Genomic DNA, 26,909 nt, shown 5'->3' on the forward strand with positions numbered 1-26,909 from the left:
GGTGTCTCTCAATTTTTCTTCCCCGAACAAACAAACGTTCTCCGGAACTAAGAATGCGTTCCCTCTGGTCTCCTTTGCGTCCTGCGACGGCCCTCAGCATATTCCAGTCTGCTTCCGTAGCGCTCCGATGCCTGCCAGCTTTGAGCTCAGATCGCTTAAGTCACCAATTCTATCGGTAACATGAAAGGCTTTCAATGAACACCCGAAAACTGCAACTTTCCATGTCGGAAGACAAAAAGTGGAACTCCATGTACTTCCTGTGACACCTGGAGGAGAGGGCGGGGCGTTGAGATTAACCATTTACTTACATGTTTTCGAAAAAACGATCTGTAGTATGTGTTTCAAGCGCCTATTTATATACAGTTAGACTGTAGCTTCCCAAATTCTCATTGCCATTGTGCAGAGATATAAGACCATAATTAGTATAATCTAGTATATTGTGAGGCTCTAGATACACCTGTACATTCCAATTCTTTAATAGACACAGAGGCATGTTTCAGGGGCTTTGACCAGTTAGTTTGGGGGTGACTGTATGACTATATGTCTCACCTGAAGAAGAAAAAATAGCAAAAGTTTAAGGGGTTAATTTGCTTTATTTGGAAAAGTAGCTAAGAATTTTGGAATGTTATTCTTTAAAAAGTAAAATAATAAACAGTTATAATATTTTTACCAAGTTGCATTAGGCTGTCAGGTATAGGTTCACCAAAACCCTGGCGATACTAATTAAGTGAGCTCAATTGAACACGACTGTCCTTTATTTAAGTCCAGTTGTTATATTATGCACTACTTGTTATGAGGTGTTCACCCATTGTACAGAGCTGCGATATATAAATCATAATAAAAGGTTTTGGCAGTTTTGTCTGGTTCCTACATCATCTCTTCTGCTTCTGGTACTACTATGACTCCATTCCGCCATCTCAATTTCATTTGTTCCTTTACTTTGCTTCCTATAAAGAAATTACCATTTTACAAACTCTACTGTAGAATTACTTTTTTTTAGAAATGCATTTGGACTGATTTTTTTTTTATTGGCAATAAAAGTGTGCTGTAGACATCAACTCTGGTGATAGTTACCTGATAGTTTTGATGTCACTTAGTGCATCTGAGATGGGTGCACATCCCTGGGAACTTTTCTCCATGTTTGGTGGGACTGCCCCTAATGATCTCACCCCGGACTAAGGTATTTCATCTCATTTCCAGGTCCTGCAACATCAGGTTTGCAGGGATCCCTGGGTAGGTCTTCTTAATAAGATGGTGCGGGCAATATGTCTGTCTACTAAATATGTGTAGCTAAGGGGTGGAAGTCTACCAGATATGTCTACTGTTCACAGATAGACACAGTCTGATATTAATCAGATGAGGGAATCCGTGGCCCATGGAAGCTTTCCATAAAGCGTGGACACTATGGTGTTTATGGGGCAGTGATTTCAGAGACTACATCTGAAGTCCTTAAAAGCTCATGTGAAGGCTTGTATGTTTGCCCAAGAAAACATATCGACATTCATTAAAGAGCCAATGTTTATACAGCTGTACAAATACAAATTCTGGAAAAATTTCACACATCTCCAGCATTGTTATATTGTTTATTGTCTTTTTTCGTTTAGAAATATTATACTTGCCAACTTTTTATTTTCTTATGCTGGACACCTTAAAAAAATGCCTTGGCTTCACAAGTTACCGTATTTGCTCGATTATAAGATGAGGTTTTTTCAGAGCAAATGCTCTGAAAAATATCCCTCGTCTTTTATTCGAGGTCGTCTTCTAATAAGACCTCAAATAGAGGTCTGACTAAAAGACTAAGATCTAGATTCCCCGCAGCGCTGCAGGGGACCTGGATCTTCCTGTCGGGCAGCCTCTGCTGCTGCCGGCACTTCTTCTGGGGGCTTCTATGACGGCATCACATGATCTTCCAGTGAAGGTTTGCGGGATGCGCACAGACAACCTCCGCTTCTGCCAGCATTTCCTCCGGGGCTTCTATGGTGGATCACTGGAAGGTCATGTGATGTTGGTGCTCCGTCATAGAAGACCTGGCAGAAGTACTGGCCACCAGCAGCGGAGGTCTACATCGCACAGACCTCCACCGGCTGTCCCACTAGACACCAGGGAGTCTAAAACACTAGTCACAAGTAACTGGTAAGTCAAGGGGGGGGGTAAAAGTGGAAGGGAGGGTTTAAGACTGGCATGGGGGGGGTTCAATGGTTTTCTGGAGGCAGAGTGGCATATAGCATACCTGGGGGAGTGGCAAATATTGGGTTAAAATGCATGTCAGGAAGGCAGAGTGGCATATATGGGTGTATAAGGCATATCTAGAAGGCAGAGTGACAAATAGGGGGTTAAAAGGCATATATAGGGACAGAGTGGCTTAGGGTGTCACAGTGGCATATAGGGGGTATAAGTCATTTCTGGGGGGGCAGAGTGGCATATAAGGCATATCTACGGGGCAGATGTGCATACCTGGGGGCAGGTTGGCAAATAAAAGTAAATAAAAACAAAAAAATCCTTTTTTTCAATCATAGTTTTTATTAAATCTGAAAAAATAGTTTACATGAATTAATATTTACTAGTAAAACTTTTTTTCCTATAGCGTAGTCTTATATTCAGGCTTTACATTTTTTTTCCTAAATTAATATTCAAATTTGGGGGGGTTCATCTTCTAATCGAGCAAATACGGTATTTTTCCAGCACTTAGGGCACACCCAATATCCAAACATATGATGTCATATTCTGGATTTGGTTCTGCCACAAACTTAAGCATGAGATTGTTGTTGGGACAGCATGTGACAATGAGTCAAGTAGTAGAAAGAGCCGTAATGTCATGTCTTGCTTCGCCCACAATATGTAGAGCAGCATGATGTTCCATACACGTAGTCCCATTGATATTCTACATGTTTTAAGATGAGCTGCATAGCCATAGCACTTGCTTTGGAGCAGGATCCCAGAAGAGTTGGCTTTCTCTCTGGGAGAGGCTGTGGTAGCTTTTTGCCCCCATCTCTTCTTGAAAACTTCAGTGGCCCCCCTCATAGAATAACCTTCAATTTTTGCTGGGGAGGGGGGGCGGCGAGTCATATCCTTTCAGGGAGGATTGTTGAAAAAGATTTTATGGTCTGGCTTTCACTTTGGCTTTTACCTAGCACTTTTTGTTCATATCCCCCTCCCATGTCTTCAATAGTTCTGGCATCAAAAAACAGTTGCCCTTATGTCAAAGTGATAATGCTAAATGCATTGGAGATCTTTACTTAGATTCTGCTGACTGCAAGATCCTGGCAAAGAAGGAGAGCAGCACTAGTCCTCCTCTTCTAGACTGTCCATAGCAGCATTATCATTCATCTTGGGCATGCGGAGAAGCACAATTAAATCATTACCTGTTTTACAGGTGAAGACAGAGATGTTCACCAACTGTGACCCTTCCTAATCTGTCAATCTAATCTGACCCCCGTGCCACGCACTGAAAATCATCACTAATTACCGTATTTTCTCGATTATAAGATGACCCTGATTATAAGATGACCCCCCAAATCTGAATATTAATTTAGGAAAAAAAGAAAAAGCCTGAATATAAGACGACCCTATAGGAAAAACGTTTTACCAGTAAATGTTAATTCATCTAAACTATTTTTTTTTTAATAAAAGCTATGACTGAGAAAAATATTTTGGTTTTATTTCCTTCTATTTTCCAACCTGCCCCCCAGTTATGCACATCTGCCCCAGAAATGCCTTATACCCCCTATATGCCACTGTGCCCCATGATATGCCTTTTAACCCTATATGCCACTGTGCTCCATGATATGCCTTTTGACCCCCTAGGTGCCACTCTGCCTCCAGAAATGCCTTATACCCCTATATGCCTGGCATATAGGGAGGTTTAAGGCATTCAGGAGGCAGAGTGGCGTATAGAGGGTTAAAAAGGCATTTCTGGAGGCAGAGTGGCATTAAGGGGGTTAAAAGGCATTTCACAGAGCACTCTGCCTCCAGAAATGACTTATGCCCCCCATTTAACACTCCCCCGGCCCCCCCAAACTTACCAGTGCTTCTGACTTCCCTGTCATGTAGCTGGGGCAGCATGTAGATCCCACGCACTTACGCTGCAGCCGGAAGGAGGCGTGGCTAGCAGCGGGGGTTGTCTGCGTCCATCGCGCAGACCTTCCCAGACTGTCAGAGATCAGCGTTCCCCGCACCGGTGCGGCACCAGCGCCGGAGCGGGGAACTCTGATCTTTGACAGCCGGGGAAGGTCTGCGCGATGGACGCAGACAACCCCCGCTGCTAGCCACGCCTCCTTCCTGCTGCAGCGGAAGTTGTCTACGCGAATCGCGTAGACATCTACACGCTGCCCCAGCTACACACCAGAGACTCAGAAGTGCTGGTAAGTGGGGCGGGGGGGGGACAGGAGGATCCAGGTCCCCTGCAGCTGCGGGGGATCTGGATCTTAGTCGTCTCATAGTCAGACCTATTTGAGGTCTGATTATAAGATGACCTCGATTATAAGACGAGGGGTATTTTTCAGAGCATCTGAAAAAAACCTCATCTTATAATCGAGCAAATACGGTATTAGGAATATATTGTCTTGGTCTTCACTCAGTACTAGTGATGGAATTTCAGTCACAAATAAAATGAAATCAAAATGAATGATTGTATGATTGTATCTGAAAAGTTGTGAAAAGTTGATTATAGGTGGAAAACTCCCACATGTATTTTAATTAAACACAGTCATTTAAAACATTTTTACATGATCATTGACGTGTAATACATGAAATTCTCCAAACTACCTCTTTTTTTAATATAGAACACAACACAGAGACACTTTTTCCCATCCTTTTTTTGTTTGATTACTCATTAGCTTCAACACAGTTTATTCCTGAGTCCTGCCAAAATAAAGAAATATGTTGAACGTGCGCCAGGTGCTGGGGGCTCTTTAATGCTCTGCAGCGGTACAGGTTTATGCCATGTTCGGTTGGCATTTCCACCATGTCTGTATTCACTCTCTACCGTGGTTCTACTGCTATTTCATGCTCTTGGGATTATTGCCTCCCTTTTCAATGGTTTGTCGTCCCCCCCTTTTTCCTTCTGTACCCTGTTTATTTGAAAATACAATAAATATTAATTTGCCAAAAAGAAGAAAGTGCTCCAGGTGCTGGTAGGTGCATGCGCAGTAGATCTGGCAGCAGATGCTGGAAGAGTAAATAAAACTCTGATTCTTTCACTAAAAGAAAGAAATATTGATTGCTAAGAATGACTGCTACAATACTGGCTCCATACTACACATGAACACATAGCTCCCAATAATCCTACATTTGATGGACAGTCCTGAATATGGGGCTTATACTATACCTTTTGCTGGTTCAAGACAGTGTCCTCCCTGTACACAGTCCTTAAAGAGGTGTCTAAATAGGACAGAAAAAATGTCATATTAACCTGATTTGTCATGTTCCTTTCTTAAACTAAACTTTGAAGTCATGAATTGAAACCACAACTTTAGTGAATAAACCTCATTATGGCTCACATTTCCATCAAACCTATATAAATCACAAACCTAGATACAATAACTAGCATCACATTTTACAGGAAATACTTGTTCTCTGTCTTACAGACTTACGTTAAAGAGGAAAGCCATCTGTTTAATGTTAAATGTGTTGGGTTCCTCTGAAAAAAAGAGAAAGCTGTAGATTGCCCACAAGCAACAATAAACAATAAATAAGTCAAATTAAATTGAAGTCCATTTGCTACCTTTAGGCAATCGTCAATCATACATGGAGCTGTCAGCCTAATATGGCTACTTGCTACCACAATAACAGATGCTCTGGGGGGAGGGATTAAAGTGCCAAAAACCGTTCTCCCTGTAGTCTTCAAAAGCGAGTTGCCTCGGGGTGGAGAAAAGGTTGACATCCAACAGTTCCAACATCTAGACTTATGTCCCTGCCAGTGTTCAGGGAATGGGGACTGCTGAGATTTCTGGTTTCGAGAGCCCAAATCAGATACTCTGCTTAGAAATCGAAGTGGAGGTTGGGTGTTTTGTAGGCTTTATGCCTCCTGCATTACTTGGGTGCGCGTGTGTGATGTGGCATTGTGTCCTAGCATCAGGAGCTAGATTAAGAGAGTAGGCAATTACATTATTTCATCCATGGATAAATGTTGGATTTAACCATATGAAATTCATAAAATAGCATAACCAGACTGTGTCAAGTGTCTTTTTCTTCACCTTTTTGTTTTCTAACAGTACGAGTTTAAAAAATGTAGGCTAGAATATATTGCTAGGTTATTACGTGAAACATTATAGAAGTTGTGAAAGAAGATTAGTGGAATGTGGGACTTCAAGGAAAAATTCTTAGAAAACAGCTTAAAACTCCTGACCTCAATATCACGCTCCCCTCTGATTTCAATGACCACTTTAGAAAAATGCTCTGTTGTGTAATCAAATTAAAAAGCTATAAATAACAATGTATTGTTGAGTTACTTTTCCACAAAGCAAGAATTAGAAACAGATTGGTGTAAAGTTTGCTATAGAGCTGTAGGTGACCTGGATCCTAATCCTGGTGCTCGCCCGCAGCAGAGCTATATAAAAAAGAAAGCGAAAACACCTGCCCTACTAAAAAAATGACTTATTATTATTTATTATTATTATTTTTTATTTACATAACACCAACATTGTGCCCACGTTGCACCTCCATAAATTGCACTTGCACCCAAGTTGCACCTAAAGGACTTTAGCTGTATTCAGTTACTTTGTTACATGTGAATAGCGATGAGTTTTACAGCAGCTGGGATGTTATTAGAGTTTCAAGGATTTAAAAAAACATGTATTGCCCTTTAACTTCAACCTCTATGTGTTTATTTCTTGTTTCCATGGCAACCTGGACAGATGAATGGGATTTCCAAAAAACAAAAATGTTGGCCGAATTTCCCCAAATAAGAAGAAGCTAATTTCAGCGAAAATGAACACAAACTTTCCACCGGCGCCCAAGTCTAATGTAAATTCAACAAACATCAACACCCTGGTCATTTTATATGATAGATACAAAAGTGCCCCATCAATAAATTAAAAGAAATTCATAAAAAAGTGAAGCAGAAGAGTCCTTATTGTGATCTCACAACATGAAGCAGTGAATAGTGACATCACCAGGGCCGGCCTTAGGGGTGTGCGACCGCACAGGGCGCCATGGTAGCAGGGGCGCCTGCCCGGGACTTAAATTAAAACATCGTTTTTTTGTTGTTTTTTTAAAAAACTTTATTCAACATCATTCAAGTCCCGGGCAGGGGCGCCGAGCGGTTGCTCGTGAAGTTCTCAGCAACCGCTCGACGCCCCTCACTCTCCGTGACTCCGTCGCGGTGCCGGCATCTCACGTTGAGCGGCCGACTATTCCGGCACTCAACATGAAATGCTGGCACCGCGGCAAAGCGAGAAGATGGATGCCTCCCGCTCTCACCGCAGGACTCCGGCAACAAGGTAAGTGTGTGGGGGGGTGTAATTTGAATGGGCAGAGGGGGGGTGTACTTTGAATGGGCGGGGGGGTGTAGTTTGAATGGGCAGAGGGGGGGTGTAGTTTGAATGGGAAGAGGGGGGTGTAGTTTGAATGGGCAGAGGGGGGGTGTAGTTTGAATGGGCAGAGGGGGGGTGTGGTTTGAAGGGCAGAGGTGTAGTTTGAAGGGGCAGAGGGGGGGGTGTAGTTTGAAGGGGCAGAGGGGGGGTTTAGTTTGAAGTGGCAGAGGTGTAGTTTGAAGGGGCAGAGGGGGGGTGTAGTTTGAAGGGGCAGAGGGGGGGTGTAGTTTGAAGGGGCAGAGAGGGGTGTAGTTTGAAGGGGCAGAGGGGGGGTGTAGTTTGAAGGGGCAGATGGGGGGGTGTAGTTTGAAGGGGCAGAGGGGGGTGTAGTTTGAAGGAGCAGAGGGGGGGTGTAGTTTGAATGGGCAGAGGGGGGGTGTAGTTTGAATGGGCAGAGGGGGGTGTGGTTTGAAGGGCAGAGGTGTAGTTTGAAGGGGCAGAGGTGTAGTTTGAAGGGGCAGAGGGGGGGTGTAGTTTGAAGGGGCAGAGGGGGGGTTTAGTTTGAAGTGGCAGAGGTGTAGTTTGAAGGGGCAGAGGGGGGTTTAGTTTGAAGTGGCAGAGGTGTAGTTTGAAGGGGCAGAGGGGGGTGTAGTTTGAAGGGGCAGAGGGGGGGTATAGTTTGAAGGGGCAGAGGGGGGTGTAGTTTGAAGGGGCAGATAGGGGTGTAGTTTGAAGGGGCAGAGGGGGGTGTAGTTTGAAGGGGCAGATGGGGGGGTGTAGTTTGAAGGGGCAGAGGGGGGTGTAGTTTGAAGGAGCAGAGGGGGGGTGTAGTTTGAAGGGGCAGAGGGTGGGTAGTTTGAAGGGGCAGAGGGGGAGGGGCGCCAGAGGTGTAGTCTGCACAGGGCGCCACAACACCTAAGGCCGGCTCTGGACATCACTACCACTGTAAAGCAGGAGAGCGGTCACCTGCTTACTCAGTGCAGTTGGGCGCTCGGCACTTGCAAGCAGCTATTCATAGCGGACTTGAAGTGTTGTTACCAACAACATCAGAGATTCTTGAGATTTAAAAGGAGAACCTTTTAAAAGGAAAGCTATGGGGGAGTGTTGTCTCATCCATGGACTAAGGTGGATTGTAAGGAGATGCTGCCCCAGAAAACTGTGGAAGTTTTTCAAACGAGTGAAAACAGCTTCCACTAACACCGCAAAAAGGAGTAAGGATAAGAACAAGGAGCACTTGGCCAGCAGAGTCCCTGTCCTCAAAGGGAAGAAAGAGAGTAGTAATACTCAGGAAGAAAGAGGGAGAGAGAGGAAGAGGACCAAACGTACTCCTAATAAGAGAGAGGAGAGCAGCCTGTGTCTGAGGGCAAAGAAGACAACAAAACGCCCAAGAATTAGCACAAGCAGCTCTGAACATGAGAAAAAGCGGTGTAGATACAATGAGAAAAGCAGCCAGATTCTGAGGCAGCAGGAGAAAGAAAGAATAGAGGAAAATCTGGAGGAGCGCAGGAGGGGAAAGGTTCCTATGAAAAGACGCAGGAGTATGGAGGAAAGCAGTCTTACTGGGAAAAGATTTCGGAGCCTTCTCCCCATGACGCTCTCTGGCTTCACCTTCCATTCAGTACTGGGAGAAGGAGGGTTTGGAAAGGTCATGCTGGCTTCTGTCCCTGGAGGAGATTCCATGGTAGTGGTGAAAACCATCTGCAAGACATAAACCCCCAAGACTTACTGAAAGAGAGGAGGATCCTGGAGATGGCTCGAGACAGCCCGTTCCTGTGTCACGGATATGCAGCCTTCCAAACTGAGGCCTGCACATTATTTGTGATGGAATATATGGCTGGTGGAAGTCTCCTGTCATATATGAAAAGGGTGGGCTGCTTCACAGAGACTACAGCTGCATTTTATTCAGCTGAAATCATCTGTGGCATCCAGTTCCTCCACGCTCGGGGCGTTATACATCGAGACCTGAACCCGGACAACATCTTGCTTGACGGAGAGGGCCATGCGAAGATCTGCGATTTTGGTCTTGTTGCAGAAGGCATTTTCGGAACAGCAGAAACAGAAGGAGCATACGGCGTTGCTGTGGACTGGTGGTCCTTTGGGGTGATTCTATTCCAGATGCTTAACGGGGCTTTACCATTTCATCTATTCTGTTCCATTATAGATGAAAGCCCTCGTTATATCAAAGAGCTCTCTGAAGAAGCTGATGACATCTTGAAGCATCTTTAGAGGAAAGATCCTCAGGATCGGCTCTGGATCGCAGGATGTATTAGGCGGCATCCATTCTTTCAGAACATTGATTGGGAGGATATAGAGAGCCGCCGTTCAACTGCCCCGTACCAGCCATCAATACCAAATCTCCGCTTGCAGGAGATTCCGTTAGTTTTGGACACCACAGAGGACTCTTCATCTTACATGTCCTCTTCATGTGACATGTCCTCTGCATCTTGCACGTCCTCTTCATCAGGCAGCCAGAGTCTTTCTGGCTTCTCCTTTGTCACTCCAGACTGGATGGCCTGAAGGATGGACAGAGCCCTGGCCATGTGTATAAAGATCGTTTGTTTCCAAGTAACATTATTAACTCATAATAAATCTGAGAAACACCTACATTTGTTTGTTATTGTTGCTTCCTTAGCAAATTATGGATTTTGAAATAACATCCACTGCTCGACGTTCAATTGTTATTAGTGTAGTTCTTTGATTCCTCAGCATGATTTTTATAACTTTCAAGTACTAATCCATCACATCCTTCCTCATTAGTATCTCATATTTCCAGTGCTGAGACCAGTATCATTGGACCTTCCAATGGACTCCACACCCCTCCTATATGTATACATTTTACTATGGATGCGTTAATGCTATTACCCTAACAGACGTGCCAGCCAGTTACAATGTAATATTAACATTATTACATCACAACCTCTTGCCGTTGCACATTAGGCCAATAGCTTGCAATCCCCAAGCCGAATTAACATGGCTCATAATTAGCAGTTAGCCTTAATCTCTACCCACATGCAGTGTATAAAACACTACAAATTCAGTGACCTATTGATACGGACCTATGTACATAGAGAAAAATTAAAGAAAGATTACGGTTTTAATTAAAATGTAATTGTAATTAAATTTACATTTAAATTTACATGTAGTCCCTTTACTACCATTTAAAGGTTGGGGTCACTCAGCTGTTTTTATGGAAAACAAGTACATTTCTAATGATCACTTAGCCTTTTAAATTTAAAGTTGGATCAGCAAACACAATGTGCCATTGGAACACAGGAGCGATCAGAGTCAGGGGCGTACCTATAGTATTTGGCACCCAGGGTGGATCCTGTATGTGGCACCCCTCCCCCACACACACAGAGAAAAATTAATGTTGGCTGGTATATTTATTTCACAAATCTTCTACTGTATGTCAACAGGAAAAATAGAAATCTGGAAAAATATATTATTAATTTAAATAAATAACATTTACTGAACAGAGTAATTCCCACCCCTATACTATGAGCCAGACATTGAGGGTAGTGCAGCATAACCCCATTACCATATACTAAGCCAGACAATGACATGGAAGGCTTCTGCCCCTGAAACAGCATGCCTGTGTCACCATTGCCCCTTTATCAGCCTAACTGTGCCACCACTGCCCCTTTACCAGCCTGCCTGTGCCACTGCTGCCTTTGGAACAGCCTACCTGTGCCACCGCTACCCCTGAAGCAGCCTGCCTGGGCTAAGTCTGCCCCTAAAACAGCCAGCCTGGGCCAAGTCTGCCCCTGAAGGAGCCTGTCTGAGCCAACTCTGCCCCTGAAACAGCCGGCCTGTGCCAACTCTGCACCTTTAGCAGCCTGCCTGTGCCACTTCTGCTCCCCTAATCAGCCTGCATGTGCCACATCTGCCCACCCCAATCACCCTGCCTGTGCCACTTCTGCCCCCTAATCAGCCTGTCTGTGCAACCTCTGCCCCTTTATCAGCCTGCCTGTGCCACCTCTGCCCCCCAATCAGCCTGCCTGTGCCACTTCTGCCCCCTAATCAGCCTGTCTGTGCAACCTATGCCCCCTTAGCAGCCTGCCTGTGCCACCTCTGCCCCAATCAGCCTGCCTGTGCCACTTATGCCTCCAATCAGCCTGCCTGTGCCACTTCTGCCTCGACTTACTCACTACTAACTTAACTCATTCAATCACCCACTAACTTTCATTCACCCACTCACCCATTCACTCTCCCGCACCCCCTTACATCTATTACAGATATCACTGGTCTGGGGGCCAGCCAAGCATCATCAGGGGGCTGTGCAGATATCTATGCGGCCGGGCGCCCACCTTACGTGGGCTTGCAGCTTCCTGCTGTGGCGCCGCTGCACTGTATGAGGAAACTCTATTCCCTGCCCACCGTCCTGCTCCCCCTGCGCGGGACAAGAGTTTCCTCATACAGCGGCAGACGACACAGCAGCAAGCTGCGGGCCACTGGGCACCCGTCAGGCCACTTTGTACCCCCTGATGAGTGGCACCTGTGGCGGACCGCCCCCCTCTAGGTACACTTCTGAGTAGACCACACAGAGCAGGGCTACCGAGGCTGAAATGCATACAGAGTAAAATCACCTGTAGCATCACCCACTACAGGCTTCCAAAATGCCTCTGGAAGCAACATAAGTGCAAGCACTATGTGTTAGCCTGTCTGTGCAACCTATGCCCCCTTAGCAGCCTGCCTGTGCCACCTCTGCCCCCAATCAGCCTGCCTGTGCCACTTATGCCTCCAATCAGCCTGCCTGTGCCACTTCTGCCTTGACTTACTCACTACTAACTTAATTCATTCAATCACCCACTAACTTTCATTCACCCACTCACCCATTCACTCTCCCGCACCCCCTTACATCTATTACAGATTTCACTGGTCTGGGGGCCAGCCAAGCATCATCAGGGGGCTGTGCAGATATCTATGCGGCCGGGCGCCCACCTTACGTGGGCTTGCAGCTTCCTGCTGTGGCGCCGCTGCACTGTATGAGGAAACTCTATTTCCTGCCCACCGTCCTGCTCCCCCTGCGCGGGACAAGAGTTTCCTCATACAGCGGCAGACGACACAGCAGCAAGCTGCGGGCCACTGGGCACCCGTCAGGCCACTTTTTACCCCCTGATGAGTGGCACCTGTGGCGGACCGCCCCCCTCTAGGTACACTTCTGAGTAGACCACACAGAGCAGGGCTACCGAGGCTGAAATGCATACAGAGTAAAATAGGCTGAGTTCCTCCTTCAAACCAACTCAGAGTAAGCTGCAGCCAGCAGCACCAAGTATGTTTGACTCTGTGTGTGACTGTGTTTGTCACAGTGTTTGTCACTATGTTCAGGGTCGGCCCTACAATGGAGCCGAGTGGGGAAATTGCCCCAGGCGGCACTTTTGAAGGGGCGGCACTTTCCCGCCCCAAGCGCTTTTTTTTTTTGGAAGCGGAGGAGAGAGAGGGGCGCCGAGTGGTTTTCGCTTACCCGCTCAGCGCCCCTGTCTCTCCTCTGCGAGCCCTCTAGCTCGGTCTCGGTGACGGCTTGTAATGCTGAGCGCCGGAAGTGACGTCAATTTCCGGCGCTCAGCATTACAAGCCAGCACCGTGGCAGAGCAGGGAGACTCGCCGCAGGACTGTCTAAAGGTAAGTACAAAGCGGGGGGGGGGGTTAAAGGGTAGATAATGGCGTCGCCTAAGTTTAAAATGCCGCACCAGGTTATTCCTTGCCCCTCTTTACCCCCCCCGGCTATCTTCCCATGCCCGTTCAAAATTGTTCAGAAAGGGCCCTTCCGACCTGGCCTGCGTTGGTCCTGATCGGAAGGACCCTAACTAAACAATTCCCAACTGGCACGGGTAGACAGGAATGCAGCAGGGTCACATCACCCTGTGGCAAAATTGAGGCTGCTTGCACAGTATGCGAACAGCTGACTGAAAGCTGCAGAAGAGGTAAAGAGTTATGAGTGGGAGTCATGGGGTATGCTGTGAGCATTGATGTATGTAATCATAAATGATAAGTATATGTGAGCATGAATGTGTATTTGAAAGCATTTGTATGTATTAGCATAAATGTGTAAATATTTGTATGTTAGCTTAGATGTGTGTGAGCATGGATGTGTATATGTATAAGTGTTTGTGTGCGAGAGTGTATGTGTAAGTGGTGTGAGATAGAGTAAGTGTTTCCATGAGTGTATGTTTGTGTGTGAGCATGACTGTGTATATCTAAGCAGTGTTTCTGCGGTCCAAAATTCTTCAAATGGTGAGGGAGGTGTACAGGAGACCACAGGGTCAGGTAACACAATGTTACTTGACCCTGTGGTAAAAGCAGAGCCGGCCTTAGGTGTTCTGGCGCCCTGTGCGGACTACTCCTCTGGGGCCCCCCCCATCCCAAAAAACCCCGCATACCAATCCACACGCATACACTAATCCACACATATATACCAATCCACACATATATACCAATCCACACACATACCAATCCACACGTATACCAATCCACACGTATACCAATCCACACGTATATACCAATCCACACGTATATACCAATCCACACGTATACCAATCCACACGTATATACCAATCCACACGTATATACCAATCCACACGTATATACCAATCCACACGTATACCAATCCACACGTATACCAATCCACACGTATACCAATCCACACACATACCAATCCACACACATACACTAATCCACACATATACCAATCCACACATATACCAATCCACACATATATACCAATCCACATTTACCAATCCACACACATACACCAATCCACACACATACACCAATCCACACGTATACCAATCCACACATATACCAATCCACACACATATACCAATCCACACACATATACCAATCCACACACATATACCAATCCACACACATACCAATCCACACATATACCAATCCACACACATACCAATCCACTCTCACTGAATGTTTTCCTACCTTTTCTCCATACAGCTCCTTTTCCTTCTCTTCGCTCCTCTTCTTCAGTTCTTCTGTCTTCTTCCGGGTCAGAGGGCACGGACAGCGGTGGGCGCGGCTTCAGGGAGATCCTTGAACCGGCTTAAAATCACTCAAGGGAGCCGGAGGTCTGTTACAGACCTCCGATACCGCTCCCTTGCGAGCCTGCTCCTCCAGCGGCGGACATTACAGTCCGTCTCTGGAGGGGTGCCGGGTGCACCCCTGATGAGCGGCACCCGGTGTGGACCGCCCCCCCCCGCTAGGTACGCTGCTGATGGCAGCGGTACGCTACGGTGGCGTCGGACCGCGCGGCGGCGCCCCCTGGAGTGTGGCGCCCTGTGCGGTCGCACAGGTCGCACACCCCAAAGGCCGGCCCTGGGTAAAAGTATGGGTGCGTGCACAGTGTGTGAGCAGCTATTTAAAAAATCCCCCAAACATGGAGGTGATGGGGCGAGGAAGGGAGTGTGTATGGATGTATATGTGTGTGTGTTAGCATAAGTGTAGCAGTTTTAGAGGGAGTGTGTGGTAGCATGAGTGTGTGTGTAAGTGTGTAAGTTTGTGTACTAGCATGAAAAGTGTGTGTTAGTATGAGTGTGTAAGTATCAGCATGTGTGTAAAAATGTGCGTCAGTGTGTATGTTAGTTATGGGGTGAGGTTAAGCCATCCCCATCTTATAGCCAGTTAGAGTATTGTTTCATTATACAGACTCCTCACCCGCTGTTTCAATATGTCATCTTGTTATGTTATATACTAATTGTTATGTCCTGCCTACCCTTTGTACAGCGATGCTTAATCTGATGGCTCTATATAAAACTATAAATAAATAATTAATAATAATATGGACCGCCTATAGTCTGTGGTAGTCTAGCATCCACATGTTCTGAGGATTTGTGTACTTTCCATTTCTGACCAGCAGAGGGCGACGTTGTTCCCGTCCCAACACAGCAGGTAATTGACCCATGTGGGGAGGGAGTGAGATTGGGGAAGGCTGTGTTAGAGAGAGGGGTCCAGGGTGGGGAAGCCAGTGTTTAACAGATCTCAGAGCCTCACACCACTTCTCAGCATTACAGTGAAGGAACTGCACTGACTTCTGCCATGGGGACATCTCCAGCAGTATTGTTCCTTGTGACAGCATTATTTCTTTGGCTATCAATACCAGTGCCTGGAGAATGCAAGGTAATTACTTTATAGTCATAAAACTCTTGTCCTGGGAGGTTAACAGTTAAACTTTGTACTCACTCACCATAAATATATTTATAGATATATAAATAGTATATATTTTTTCCCAGTTAAAAAGCGACTATTAAAGTTATAGAACTCATTAGAGTATCTCCAGTTTTTGTGACATCTGATTTATTTTTCCAAAATTATTTTATGTTTGCAAATAAAAAAAATAAAATAAAAGTGTCAAAACAATGGAAAGTCACTTAAAGGGACAACTTGTTTTTACATGCTATTTCCCCTTATTAGCTTGACTTTGGAATAGTGCAGATGAGTCAATCAAGTGGGTGCAGATTCCAGGCACATACATTGCTCTTCATTCAGAATAGTGGCTGTTAACCCTTGAGTGCAGGAGGAAGGTGCCACCCACTTTGGCAATCAGAGGGTTACATTAATTACAGACAGGGCCTGATCTGGTTTCTGGAATCTCGTATTACTGCTGTTGTGTTCTGTATAAATTCATGTTGGAACTCTGAAAACATTCATAAGAGCCTATGGTGGATCATAGCTCCCACCACTCCCAGCCTTCCATAATTGAGATAATGTAATTGTATTCCAAGAACAGCTGGGCGGGGCTTCCCCCCACTTAATAATATGCATGTGTATACAGTGGAGCTGTTTTATGAATGTGATCTTCTATATGTTAGTGTGGACCTTTAAAAAAGTGCAGGATAAAACATTTCAGGAAAGACTATGGAATCTCAGTATATATAGCTTGTATAGCATACTTTTAAATGTTTTTAACAATGTAAAAGTTTAGTTCAAAGGGAGGATGTTAGAGCAAAAGGTCAGAATTAAAAACTAAAGATGCTTAGATGTAATGTAGGAAAGTTTTACTGGGAATGTGGTAGATAAGTGGAACAGTCTTGAGCAGAAGTGGTAGAGGTTATCACAGTAAGGGAATTTAAACCTGCATAAGGATAAGGCTATCCTGAATTTAAGACGAGACCTAGGACCGATTACGATCCAGCCGACTAGATGGGCCGAATGGTTCTTATCTGCCGTCAAATTCTATGTTTTCGTCTATGTCCGTGTTGGTATATTTCATGTAGCAAGGAGTTGTGTTTTGGAACCTAAGCTGATCCTTCTCCCTTGCTTGCCAATGACTGCTGCTCTTAATCAATTTCACGCCTACCTTAGCCAGTGAGGTGCTCCCCCCTTTGGAATGCAGTCCAGTTATTTGAGGACACAGTGCTGCATTGATTCTGCAGTTTTGTTTCAGCTCAATCTAATTAAAAGTGCATTGCTTGGCTGGAGGGATGGATGTAGCCCGAAAGAAAATATATAATTGTTCCCCAGTGAAACATGGAAATGCTGCATTATACAGTCCCTCGTAATTAGGATGTGCTTTTAACTTTATGCTGTTTGCTGTGCCTTTTAGCTTTCCCTTGGGAATCGTTAGTGATATCATTCATTTTCTTTATTCAGTAAATAGTAACCCGTGTAGTGCTATTGTCAATTTACGGTTATAAGCATATGCTGAGTTACTGAAAAGCAGTAGTACTGTGGGAGCTTATGGGATATTTAAAGGGCAGCCATATTGACCTGCTGAGGCCACTTAGCCTAGGAAATATTAGTTGATAATATTTTTTATATATATTTATTTATTTTCATTTTTTTGTTAAAAAAAATAGACTTGGTAAGAAGTATAAGGTAGCATACCTTAATATTTCCATTGTAGCATCATGAAGGATTGTATACGTGTGTTACAGCGCTGCGGAATATGACAGTGATGTATAAAAATAATAATAATTAAGAAAACAAGATGTGTAGACAATTTGTTTGTCTTCTTCATGCTTAACTATACCACTATGATGCTGAAAAATGAATCCTCAACTTTACTTTTTAATTGTAGAGTTAATGTATTCCCTCCCTCTTTAAAAAAAAAAAAAAAAAAAACCTGGCGTTTCAGGTCACAAGTGGAAAAACTGTTAAAAAAGATTTTAAGACAATCCACAATTAATTTCACCCCTGGTGAGTTTTTCTGCGTGTAAAAACAGCATTATCCCTGCATAATACATAGTTCAAATAGTGAGATAATCTAAAAGATTAACTGTAGGTTATGCAGGGCCAACTCCGCTCTTTTGGTGGAGTCCCTTACCAAGAATGGCCCTAAATAATAGTTTGGTTTATAAGGTTAAATGTTTCTTGCTAAGAATTTATCGCTTTGTCTTAGAAACATAGAATTGGATGGCAGATGAGAACTAATCTAATCTGCCAATCTGCTGATGTAAATGATTTGATGTTACCAATCCTTGGTCTGGTCACACAGTAAATCCCCTAGTATAGATTAATGTCTATCCCATGCCTGTTTAAATTCACTCACTCTATTAGACTTCACCACTTCTGGGCGACTGTTCCATTTATCCTCTCCTTTTATTCCTTACATTACATCGAAGCCTCTGACCATCTAGTTTTAGACCTCTTGTTCTAACATTTAAAATAAGTGTACTTTGTTAAATCCCTTTAAGTATTTAAATGTTTCTAATGCGTCTTTCTCTTCTTTTCTCTAAACTATACAAACTAAGATTCCTTAGTCTAGCCTGATAAGTTCTATCTTGCAAACCACTTACCATTTCTGTAGCTCTCCTCTGAACTCTCTCCAATGTGTCAATATCCATCTGGCGATGGGGTCTCCAGAACCGAACACAATACAGTAGGTGCGGCCTAAACCACCATCATAAATAATTACTCCAAAGTCCCTCTCTTCCGTGGTCACTGACAGAACAGTGTCCCCAGTGCTATATTCTGTCTTGGGATTTTTACATCCCAATTACATTAATTTACATTTATCATTATTATACTGAAGCTACCACACTTGCCATCATTCCTCTAATTTACTTACATTATTCACCGTTTGAGCTGTCCCATCCGGAAGTTTTACCCTGTTGCAGACCTTTGTATCATCTTCAAAAAGACATACCTCAGCACTGGTCCCTGAGGTACCCCACTAGTAGCAAGTCCTTCTTCTAAATACAGAATAGTAACCAGAACCTTCTGCCTCCTGTCACTAACTAGCCATTAAACTATTTTAACATCCAAACCCAAAGACAGAAATTAATTTATATGTTTTCTATCGGGACAGTGTCGGATGCCTGAAATCTAGATAGGCTATATCAACAGCTCCTCCCTGTTCTATTATCTTAGTTACCCAGACCAAAAAAAAAAAATTTTGTTTTACAGGATCGTCCTGTAGTAAACCTGTGCTATTTCTGATCAGGCAAACCATTTACATCCAAATGTTTAACAATCCTGTGCTTTAGCTTGCCAACTACTGATGTAAAGCTTACTGGTCTGTAGTTGGCCGAGTCTTCCTGCCTGTTTTGTGCAGTGGTCCTACGGCTGCCAACTTCCGGTTGGAGCCGTATTTGCTCGATTATAAGAAAAGGTTTTTCTTCCAGAGCAAATGCAAAATACCCCTCGTCTTATAGAGGTCTGGCTAAGATCCCCCGAAGCACTGCAGGGGACCCAGATCCTCCCCAGCCGGTGGAGGTCTGTGCGATGCACGCAGACAATCTCCGTTGCTGCCGAAACCTCCGCCGTGGTTTCTATGAAGGAGCACCAGAGTTACGTGATCTTCCGGTGCTCCGTCATAGAAGCCCCGGCGGAAGTACCGGCCACCAGCAGCGGAGGTTGCGCGCAGATGTCCAAGGTGGGACAAGTCTAGGGATGCTTCGGTAAGTCGTGGGGGGGGCATATAGGGGGGATTAAAGCATATCAGGGGGGCAGATTGGCAAATAGGGGGAGAATAAGGCATATCTAGGGGGCAGATTGGTGTGTGTGTGTGTGTATGTATGTATGTATATATATGTATACATATATACATACACGCTGTATAAGGCATATAAGGGGGGCAGAGTGGCATATAGGGGGCATAAGGCATATCTGGGGGGCAGACTAGTAAGCCGTGGGGCAGATGTGCATAACGGGGAGACAAGTTGGCAAATAAAAAGAAATAAAAACAAATAATGCATTTTTCTCAATCATAGTTTTTATTAAATACGTTTAAGAATTAATATTTACTAATACAACTTTTTTTCTTATAGGGTAGTCTTATATTCAGGCTTTTTCCTTTTTTTCTAAATTAATATTCAAATTTTTGGGGGTTGTCTTATAATCGAGCAAATACGGTACTTGGTTAAATAAGTCTGCTAGCGGTTTTGCCAGGACACATCGAAGCTCTTTTCATAATTTTGGGTGTATCCCATCAGGTCCCATAAATTTTGTTTTTACTTTGCAGAGTTCAAGTAGAACTTCTTCCTCAGTAAACACAGCTGTGTCCCACGTCACACTATTTCACTTTTCTAACAAGGGTCTTTCACCTTCATCTTCCTCTGTAAAAACAGAACAGAAGTATTTATTTAAGCAGTCGCCTAGATCTTTATGCTCATCTATACAGTTCCCTTCATTTGTCTTTAGTTTAGTTATTCCTGGTTTATGTTTTCTTCTCTCTTTTTTTTTTCTTTCACCCGGCAATTTTCTGCTCCTTGTGTGTTTTTTGGTGCATCTAATAATGCGCTTTGCTTCCCTAAGCTTAATTTTATATTTGCTCTCATCTTCCTCATTTTGAGTCTATTTATGTTTCTTAAAAGCTAGTTTCTTCTCCTTTATTATATGCGCCACGTCTGCAGAGTACCACAGTGGCTTCCTTTTTACTAACAAGTTTAGTCGGTGCTAGTTATGTGATATACTTTAAATATATGTATTGTAAGAAACACGGAATGAATTGTTGGTGCTAAATAAAGAAACAAATATTTTACAGGAATGCATTCACTATTATCTGTATTATTAAGTCATTGTTATCCATATAGAACTACCTTACTATCAACAATCTGTGAAGCTGTTATCTGATGAGCTGTTTTCCCTGGGTCATCAATGATACTTTACCCTGGGACGCATTCAACTTTTACACAGGAATTTTCATGTGTTTTTGTTAGGAAATTGCTAACAAGATTGTCACAGTTTGGGGTAATCATGGAGCTCGTGACTTCCCTGCTATGAACAAAACAGGCCACCTACCTTGTGTGTTTGCCATTTGCTGCAAACGTGAGGGTTTGATCCTGAAGTTCTCATAGTGGACATGGTGAGCTTTTTTCCCCCAAAAAAGTAAATATTTTATTAAGAATCTGCCAAGATATTTTTGCGCACAGCACAAAAGTTACGAGATATATTGTTTTGCTGTAATGTATTAAAAAGACAAAAATATAATTCACCAATGGACATCACAACACTGTTTATACACATTTCAATGCATGTTATAACGAAAAGTTTAGTTGTGCTTTTAAATAGCATATTGGCATTGAGTAGAGTCGAATGTTGCAAATACAATAATTTAAGATTTGTTTATTACAAGGGAATATAGGAAAATTCATATTTCTGAATAAGTAAATACAAGTATTGGCTGGCATAAAGTTAGATTTTACTCTAATATTGGGGGTTGAGAAATGTACCCTAATATTGGAGGTTTGTCTGTTATTTGAGTGTAAAGTTGGATGATATAAAAATCTACATTTTAAGTAAAAGATTCTGGAGTCCAGGCATAAAGTAGAATTGTTACAGATTTAACCATGGCTACGTTTATTTAGTAAGATCACATGGAACTTGTTCTTTTTTATTTGTTGGTTGGTTTAATTGTTTTGGCAGTTGTTTGTCTTTAAAATGATGGCCTAATGTAATCAGAATAAGCATATCAACTAACTTTTGGTTAACTTCCAATATTCATTTGCCTATATAAGTGGAACAGACTCCTAACAGAACTAGTGGAGTGTTTCTGTGTTGTGATGTTTTCCTCTATAATTAAGTGGGCCAGTAACTTAACACAAGTAAGTAGGTTACTACTAGGTGTATTGTTGTTGTTTTTTTTTAATTATGAAACACGATTAAATAAGTTTATTTTGTGCACTTTACTGCGTAATGTAATGTTTGAGAACAGCGGCAGATCTACCTTAATACCAGTTTTATAAGAACATGTCTGTTTTACAAATAGTGGTGATCTATGGTCTTACCCGAGATGCAATGAAAGAGTAAATGCTTTCCTTTTTGTAAAAACATTTTTTTTTTATTTTCAACAAAAAGTGAAACATCTGCAATTAGCAAAGAATTTCGTCTAATTAGTAAAGCGGCTTCGTTTTTAGCTTCGCCTTCTTAATAGAAATCAATTAGCGAAATAACCAATGCAGGGAGATCTATAGGGATTGTCACGCTAAGAATCAGGAGTTAGCAGAGTTAGCAGTGCGTTCAGGCAGATATGGGGCAAAATTAGACTGACCCCTCTTCAGAAAACAAATAAGAGGCTGATATAATTATCTGCTTAACCGAAATTAGGCTGCACCAGCACGCAAATGTCTTTACACAGGAAAGATTATTGAACCCAGCGATTGTGCTGCAGTTGGCTCTTTGGCCTCTTTAAAGGCTCTCCCTCGGCAATGACATTACAAAGGGCTGTAACGGAAGACAGCTGCCCTTCGGTCTGTGCCCTCTTGGTGTCCTTTCTGCAGCCGCTGGCTTTGATGGGCTGTCTGAAATCAGAAGCCCCTTTGTGTTAAGTGTCCTGCAAGTAAAGTAGAAACAGAGACAGTTGTGTGTTTTCTTCACATCTTCCCCCTCTATACACTGGCCTTACAGCTTATGAGACTGCAAATTTGATAACCTAGAAGTTGTAAGCCATCGAGGTTTCAACAGTGGGATGAAAGGTTTCACTTCATGGGCTTCACTATTAATTTTGAAGGGCCAACCCCAGAGAGTTTCTCCTGGTGAGGTGTGTTAGTAACATGATGGAATTGACTAAACCACTCATGCTGTAAACTGGTAACTGCTATCTACAGGATATTTTTCCTCACCTCACCAGAGAATGTTCACTAACAAGGAGTTAGCAGGACGATTTTAACATATCAACTCCTTGACATCACGATGCGATGAGGGACCATTACTGGTGACCATCTCCTTCAAGAAGGGCTGTGTTGGCCAATGTAATTCCGCCCTTCAGCCCGTGTGTGGAATGTTTTTATGGTGATACTTCTTTCTAAGGTATACATCACCTTATTTCTGGATTCTCTAACAACCCTGGACAGGGATAGCTCCCATCAACCATAAAGACAGGAAGGGATCCAACTGAAGATGATTGTGTTCCATAGATGTCTGATTCATTTAGCTCATAAATTAATTTCAAGATCTGGGTTCGAAAGATCTTCTGGAATTCAGTTTTTTGTTTCTTTGTAGCATGTATACAACGCTTGTATTCATCACTGCACCATAGGAAGAAGAGGAGCTTGTGTAATATAGTGATTCTTTCTAGTTTTCTCTGTAGTGGTGCCAATTCTTTATTTGTTTAATCAGTCACTCTGTGTACTTTATGGAGAAAAGAAATCACATTTCCATCTTTTATGCCAACCAGATGGATCTTGACCTTTTAGAACATAGGGCTAAACAAGCATGTTTATTAATAATGCTTAAAAAAGTAAAAACAAATCACAAATCATTGAAAGTAATGATCAATTGACTACTAAATCAAAGTTGGAGATGTGTAATATATACTTTTTTTTTTGCAGAAAGCATGAGGGCCTTACAAAATGTTAGGCGTTGTAGATTGTAAGCTCATTTGAGCAGGGTCCTCCTTACCCCCTGTTTCTGTAAATCAATTATTATGTTATATACTACTTGTTATGTCCTGTCTACCCATTGTACAGCACTGCAGACTATGATGGTGCTATATAAAACAATAAATAATAACATGGGGTAGAGACTAATTTAAACATATGCGGGACAGACTTGGGTTGTGGTGTCATTTCCAGACGCCTATTGTCTCTACCAGGCTAAAGCTGCATGGGAGCAGGTGCAGATATCTCTAGACCAAGAAGCAGACATTGCTTTTACCAAAAACATTTTAATTTTGTGTAATGGTCAAGTTACATCTTGGAACACTGATGTTGTAGAAGACCTGGCTCTCTGTGTAAATGATTTGAAATAAGCAGTGTGTTTCGGTGCATTTTATGTGTATATTTATCTTCAGTGTGTTTTGAGCCAAACAACATTATTTTTATTTTAGGTATATTATGCATGCGGAGCTGTCCTGGACTCTACTGAAAATGGACTTATCCTGTCACCGGGCTTCCCCAATAACTACCTCTCTGGATTTCATTGTGTATGGCAATTTTTTATTCCAGCAGGATCTCGCTTGCAGATTGAAACTCTGGATTTTGATGTTTTTGAGAGTCCAAGTGATAAAGAAGATCAGCTTAGTTCTATGTCTTCAGACATCACCAGTGTTACTGCTTATAAGAAAGTAGATATGGATGCTGTTCGCACAGAATCATCTTTGCCATTCAGCTCTGACAGTGTAACCATTCATACTACTACAGAACCTTTTGGTTACCCAAGTGAGGTCAACAGGCAAGTCATTGTCTCAAGAAAGAGCAGGGATAAAAATGATAAGGGAGAGGAGCCATTATTAATCTTGCAAGGTTTCTCAGCAGAAAAAAATATTCTTAATCAAGGAACAACTCGGAAAGAAACGTTTCCTATAGCATCAAAGAGTGATGATAACCTTTTAAAAGATTCCAACAAATCTGTGTATCCGTTGACAGGAGGAACTTTGGAAAACAATGAAGGTGTAACCTCATCCTCCCCAATAATGGATATTGGCACTGTCCCCTATACTCCCCAACCTCAGCTGGTTGATGTGTGCCCCGATGATGTACTGTACATCTCCGACCTTACTAGGTTCTCAATGCGTTTCTGCGGATCCAATTCTCCACTTAATAAAATGCTGGCCTTTGGATCTCCAGTGGAGATGACGGAGGTAATTATGGAGCTAATAACAACTACTAACCATGGCAGAGGCTTTGCAATGCTCTTCAGCTACCAGAATCAGACAGCAGTGACTGCTATGGGCGTCCACGAAAGTAAGGGCAAAGAAGATATAATGCTTCTAGCTGTGATGTCTGCCACCATTTCATTTGCTTTGGTTCTGCTGTTGGTGTTTTGCCTGTCTTACCGGTAAGAAAATGTCACTAACAAATATGTCTAGATAATACTGAATACAGTAGTTTCTTTTGTAATAAATGCCTTCTTTAATACTTTTGCAAACTTCAGAAGGTTCTCCAGGGGAATATTGCTGCTTGTTATTAATATCTAGGGAATAAATACATCCTTATGGATAATACGATTAGTAGAACAAAATGTTACTTTTGGCAAAGTGCCAGAACCCCACTGTTTCACAGAACGTAACTGATTAATTATTTGAACTTCTCATCCGCATAGTTAATTAGGAAACGTCTTGCAACAAAAACTGACTGTGATAGGCAGTCTTACCAAAACACTGTGTTCCCTGAGCTTTGCACTTTCATACTTTCAATGAGGGGACAATTCTCTGAAGTCTGAGCTGACAGTCTTTGAGAAAACCATTATGAGGTAGAACATCGATATCCTGAGAAGTGAGCTTCGTACTTTCAGAGGTAGATCTTGCTTAAAGTATGTACATAAGAAAATCGAATTATACTTTAGTTTTGTTTTAATTTGACTTCTAGGACTTGACAGCTCCTGCCTCTTATGTGATTACTGGGATAATGATTCAGCTTTTCCTAACCCTTAGTACATTTGTGGGGTGTAAATTGGAAAGCAAAGCACATTTTCTACTGTGTCCCTTTCCACATGGAATAGGGGAAAAGAGGGTCAATGGGTATGCCACAAAGATGAAATAGAAGCCTCCTCTGCCCACTCTCTGTACAGTAGTACTTCACCTACTATGATGAACAACAAAAGGGAATGGCCTCTATGTACCCATCATACAGTTAGATAAAAAGCTAAAAAATGTATTATAACATTGTACAATCATTTAAAAAAAATAACATAAAAGAAAATTATATCATGATGCGTATCATTGCCCATGTTCTAAACACATGTTGTGTATAACTTAAACCACGTTTGGATGGGATTGTTACTTTGAAGTTTGAGATCCATTTTGCATAAAGGTAAAAATGTATTGCTGTGTTTACTGGTCAATAGATTTATTGTAAATCGTGTAAAATTTACAATACTGTTTTCCTCCTGACAGTTCTGGTTATAACCTGATTATAAATTCTATTTTGGGAGGAGGGCAGTTAATGGATCATACTCGCCAGATCTGAATTGCCTTACCACTTCTGAACCTTCTGTTACATTTTGTGAAAAAGTAGAATAACTTTCTCAGCATACAAGTGAAATAAGTGGGCCATTAAATATTACATTTTCTTATTTTACAGCAAATCAGACTATATATCAAATGGTTACCTGGAACGCAATGATTAAGTCAAATAATGGGCAGATTAATGTATAACATTTTGTTTTATTGTTTTCTAAAATAGTTTATTTTAAAGCTATCAGTGTGTGATAAATAGTAAAAGACATTAACAGTTTTATAAACTAAATGCACTGCATTGCCACTGCAAAAAATGTTGCGCTTAAGACCGCCATTGGCCAGTGTATAGTACAAGCGCGCTGGTGTTTCTATACACAGTCCTGATTTTAGGGAAGGTATTCACTTATAGCAGCAGGAATGGGGGGCAAGAGGGACACAGGGCTGTCGGTTTTCTCTTCTGTGATACATATATAATTGCACACGACCAGTTTTAGGGAAGCACATCTGTATAAACTGGTTATTCTCTCCTGTGATACATACAATACACATTATATTCTGTGGTGTTTTCTGTTATCTGGCCCTGGCGTCTTAATGACCCTGTGATCACAGGAGGCAGACAGACTTGCATAAGGGTTGCAAAGATCTACCAGAAAGGTAATTACGGCAGAACTTCGTGTCTTCAGACGTTGGCAGCTGGTTTGGATTTGCTGGAGGGTAAATGCAGGCCACCAAATAGCCACGCTATTGGCATAGTTCATACGGCTGCGGATTGCCCTTTTCCTGGCTCGTTCCTTGTTTACTGCGTGAGCTCTCTGAAAGGGTGACTTGTTAAGGAGCCAAGGATTCTATCTTTATTGAGCCAACGTGCACTGCTTTGAAAGAATGTCCTATTTTATACTTTCAGGGCACAAACTCTGGCAACAACAAGAGAACAGGACCACATGGTGTCCAAGTCCATAACCCCTACGCTCTCTAACTAATTCATCCAAATAGTCTACTCATTTAGTTCCTGGCAAATGTTTAGCGATTTCATGACGTGTCCCTGCTGCTGTAACATGCAGTGTTTAATACCGTATGAATGGTCTCCATATGTCATGTACAAGATTCTTCAAACTCTGACAAAATGCTGTTTTTTTGTGACATCTCGATGT

At 42.7% G+C, this 26,909-nt stretch overlaps 1 protein-coding gene across 1 annotated transcript; it reads left to right on the plus strand.

The window, feature by feature from the left end:
• The first annotated feature begins 15,500 nt into the window (after positions 1–15,500).
• On the plus strand, positions 15,501–24,642 carry LOC128471388 (uncharacterized). The gene is made up of 2 exons (XM_053453360.1): positions 15,501–15,599; positions 23,689–24,642. The coding sequence occupies exons 1-2, from the start codon at positions 15,519–15,521 to the stop codon at positions 24,640–24,642; spliced, it is 1,035 nt and encodes a 344-aa protein (XP_053309335.1). The 5' UTR covers positions 15,501–15,518.
• Positions 24,643–26,909: the final 2,267 nt, after the last annotated feature.

Source organism: Spea bombifrons, chromosome 1 (genome assembly GCF_027358695.1).
Source record: "Spea bombifrons isolate aSpeBom1 chromosome 1, aSpeBom1.2.pri, whole genome shotgun sequence".
Classification (NCBI taxonomy): domain Eukaryota; kingdom Metazoa; phylum Chordata; class Amphibia; order Anura; family Pelobatidae; genus Spea; species Spea bombifrons.

Excerpts from the sequence above, each read along its gene's own strand:
- LOC128471388 (XM_053453360.1), top strand. The coding sequence starts at position 15,519 with ATGGGGACATCTCCAGCAGTATTGTTCCTTGTGACAGCATTATTTCTT. Across the intron at positions 15,600-23,688 it reads CAGTGCCTGGAGAATGCAAG|GTATATTATGCATGCGGAGC; the intron begins GTAATTACTTTA and ends TTTTTATTTTAG.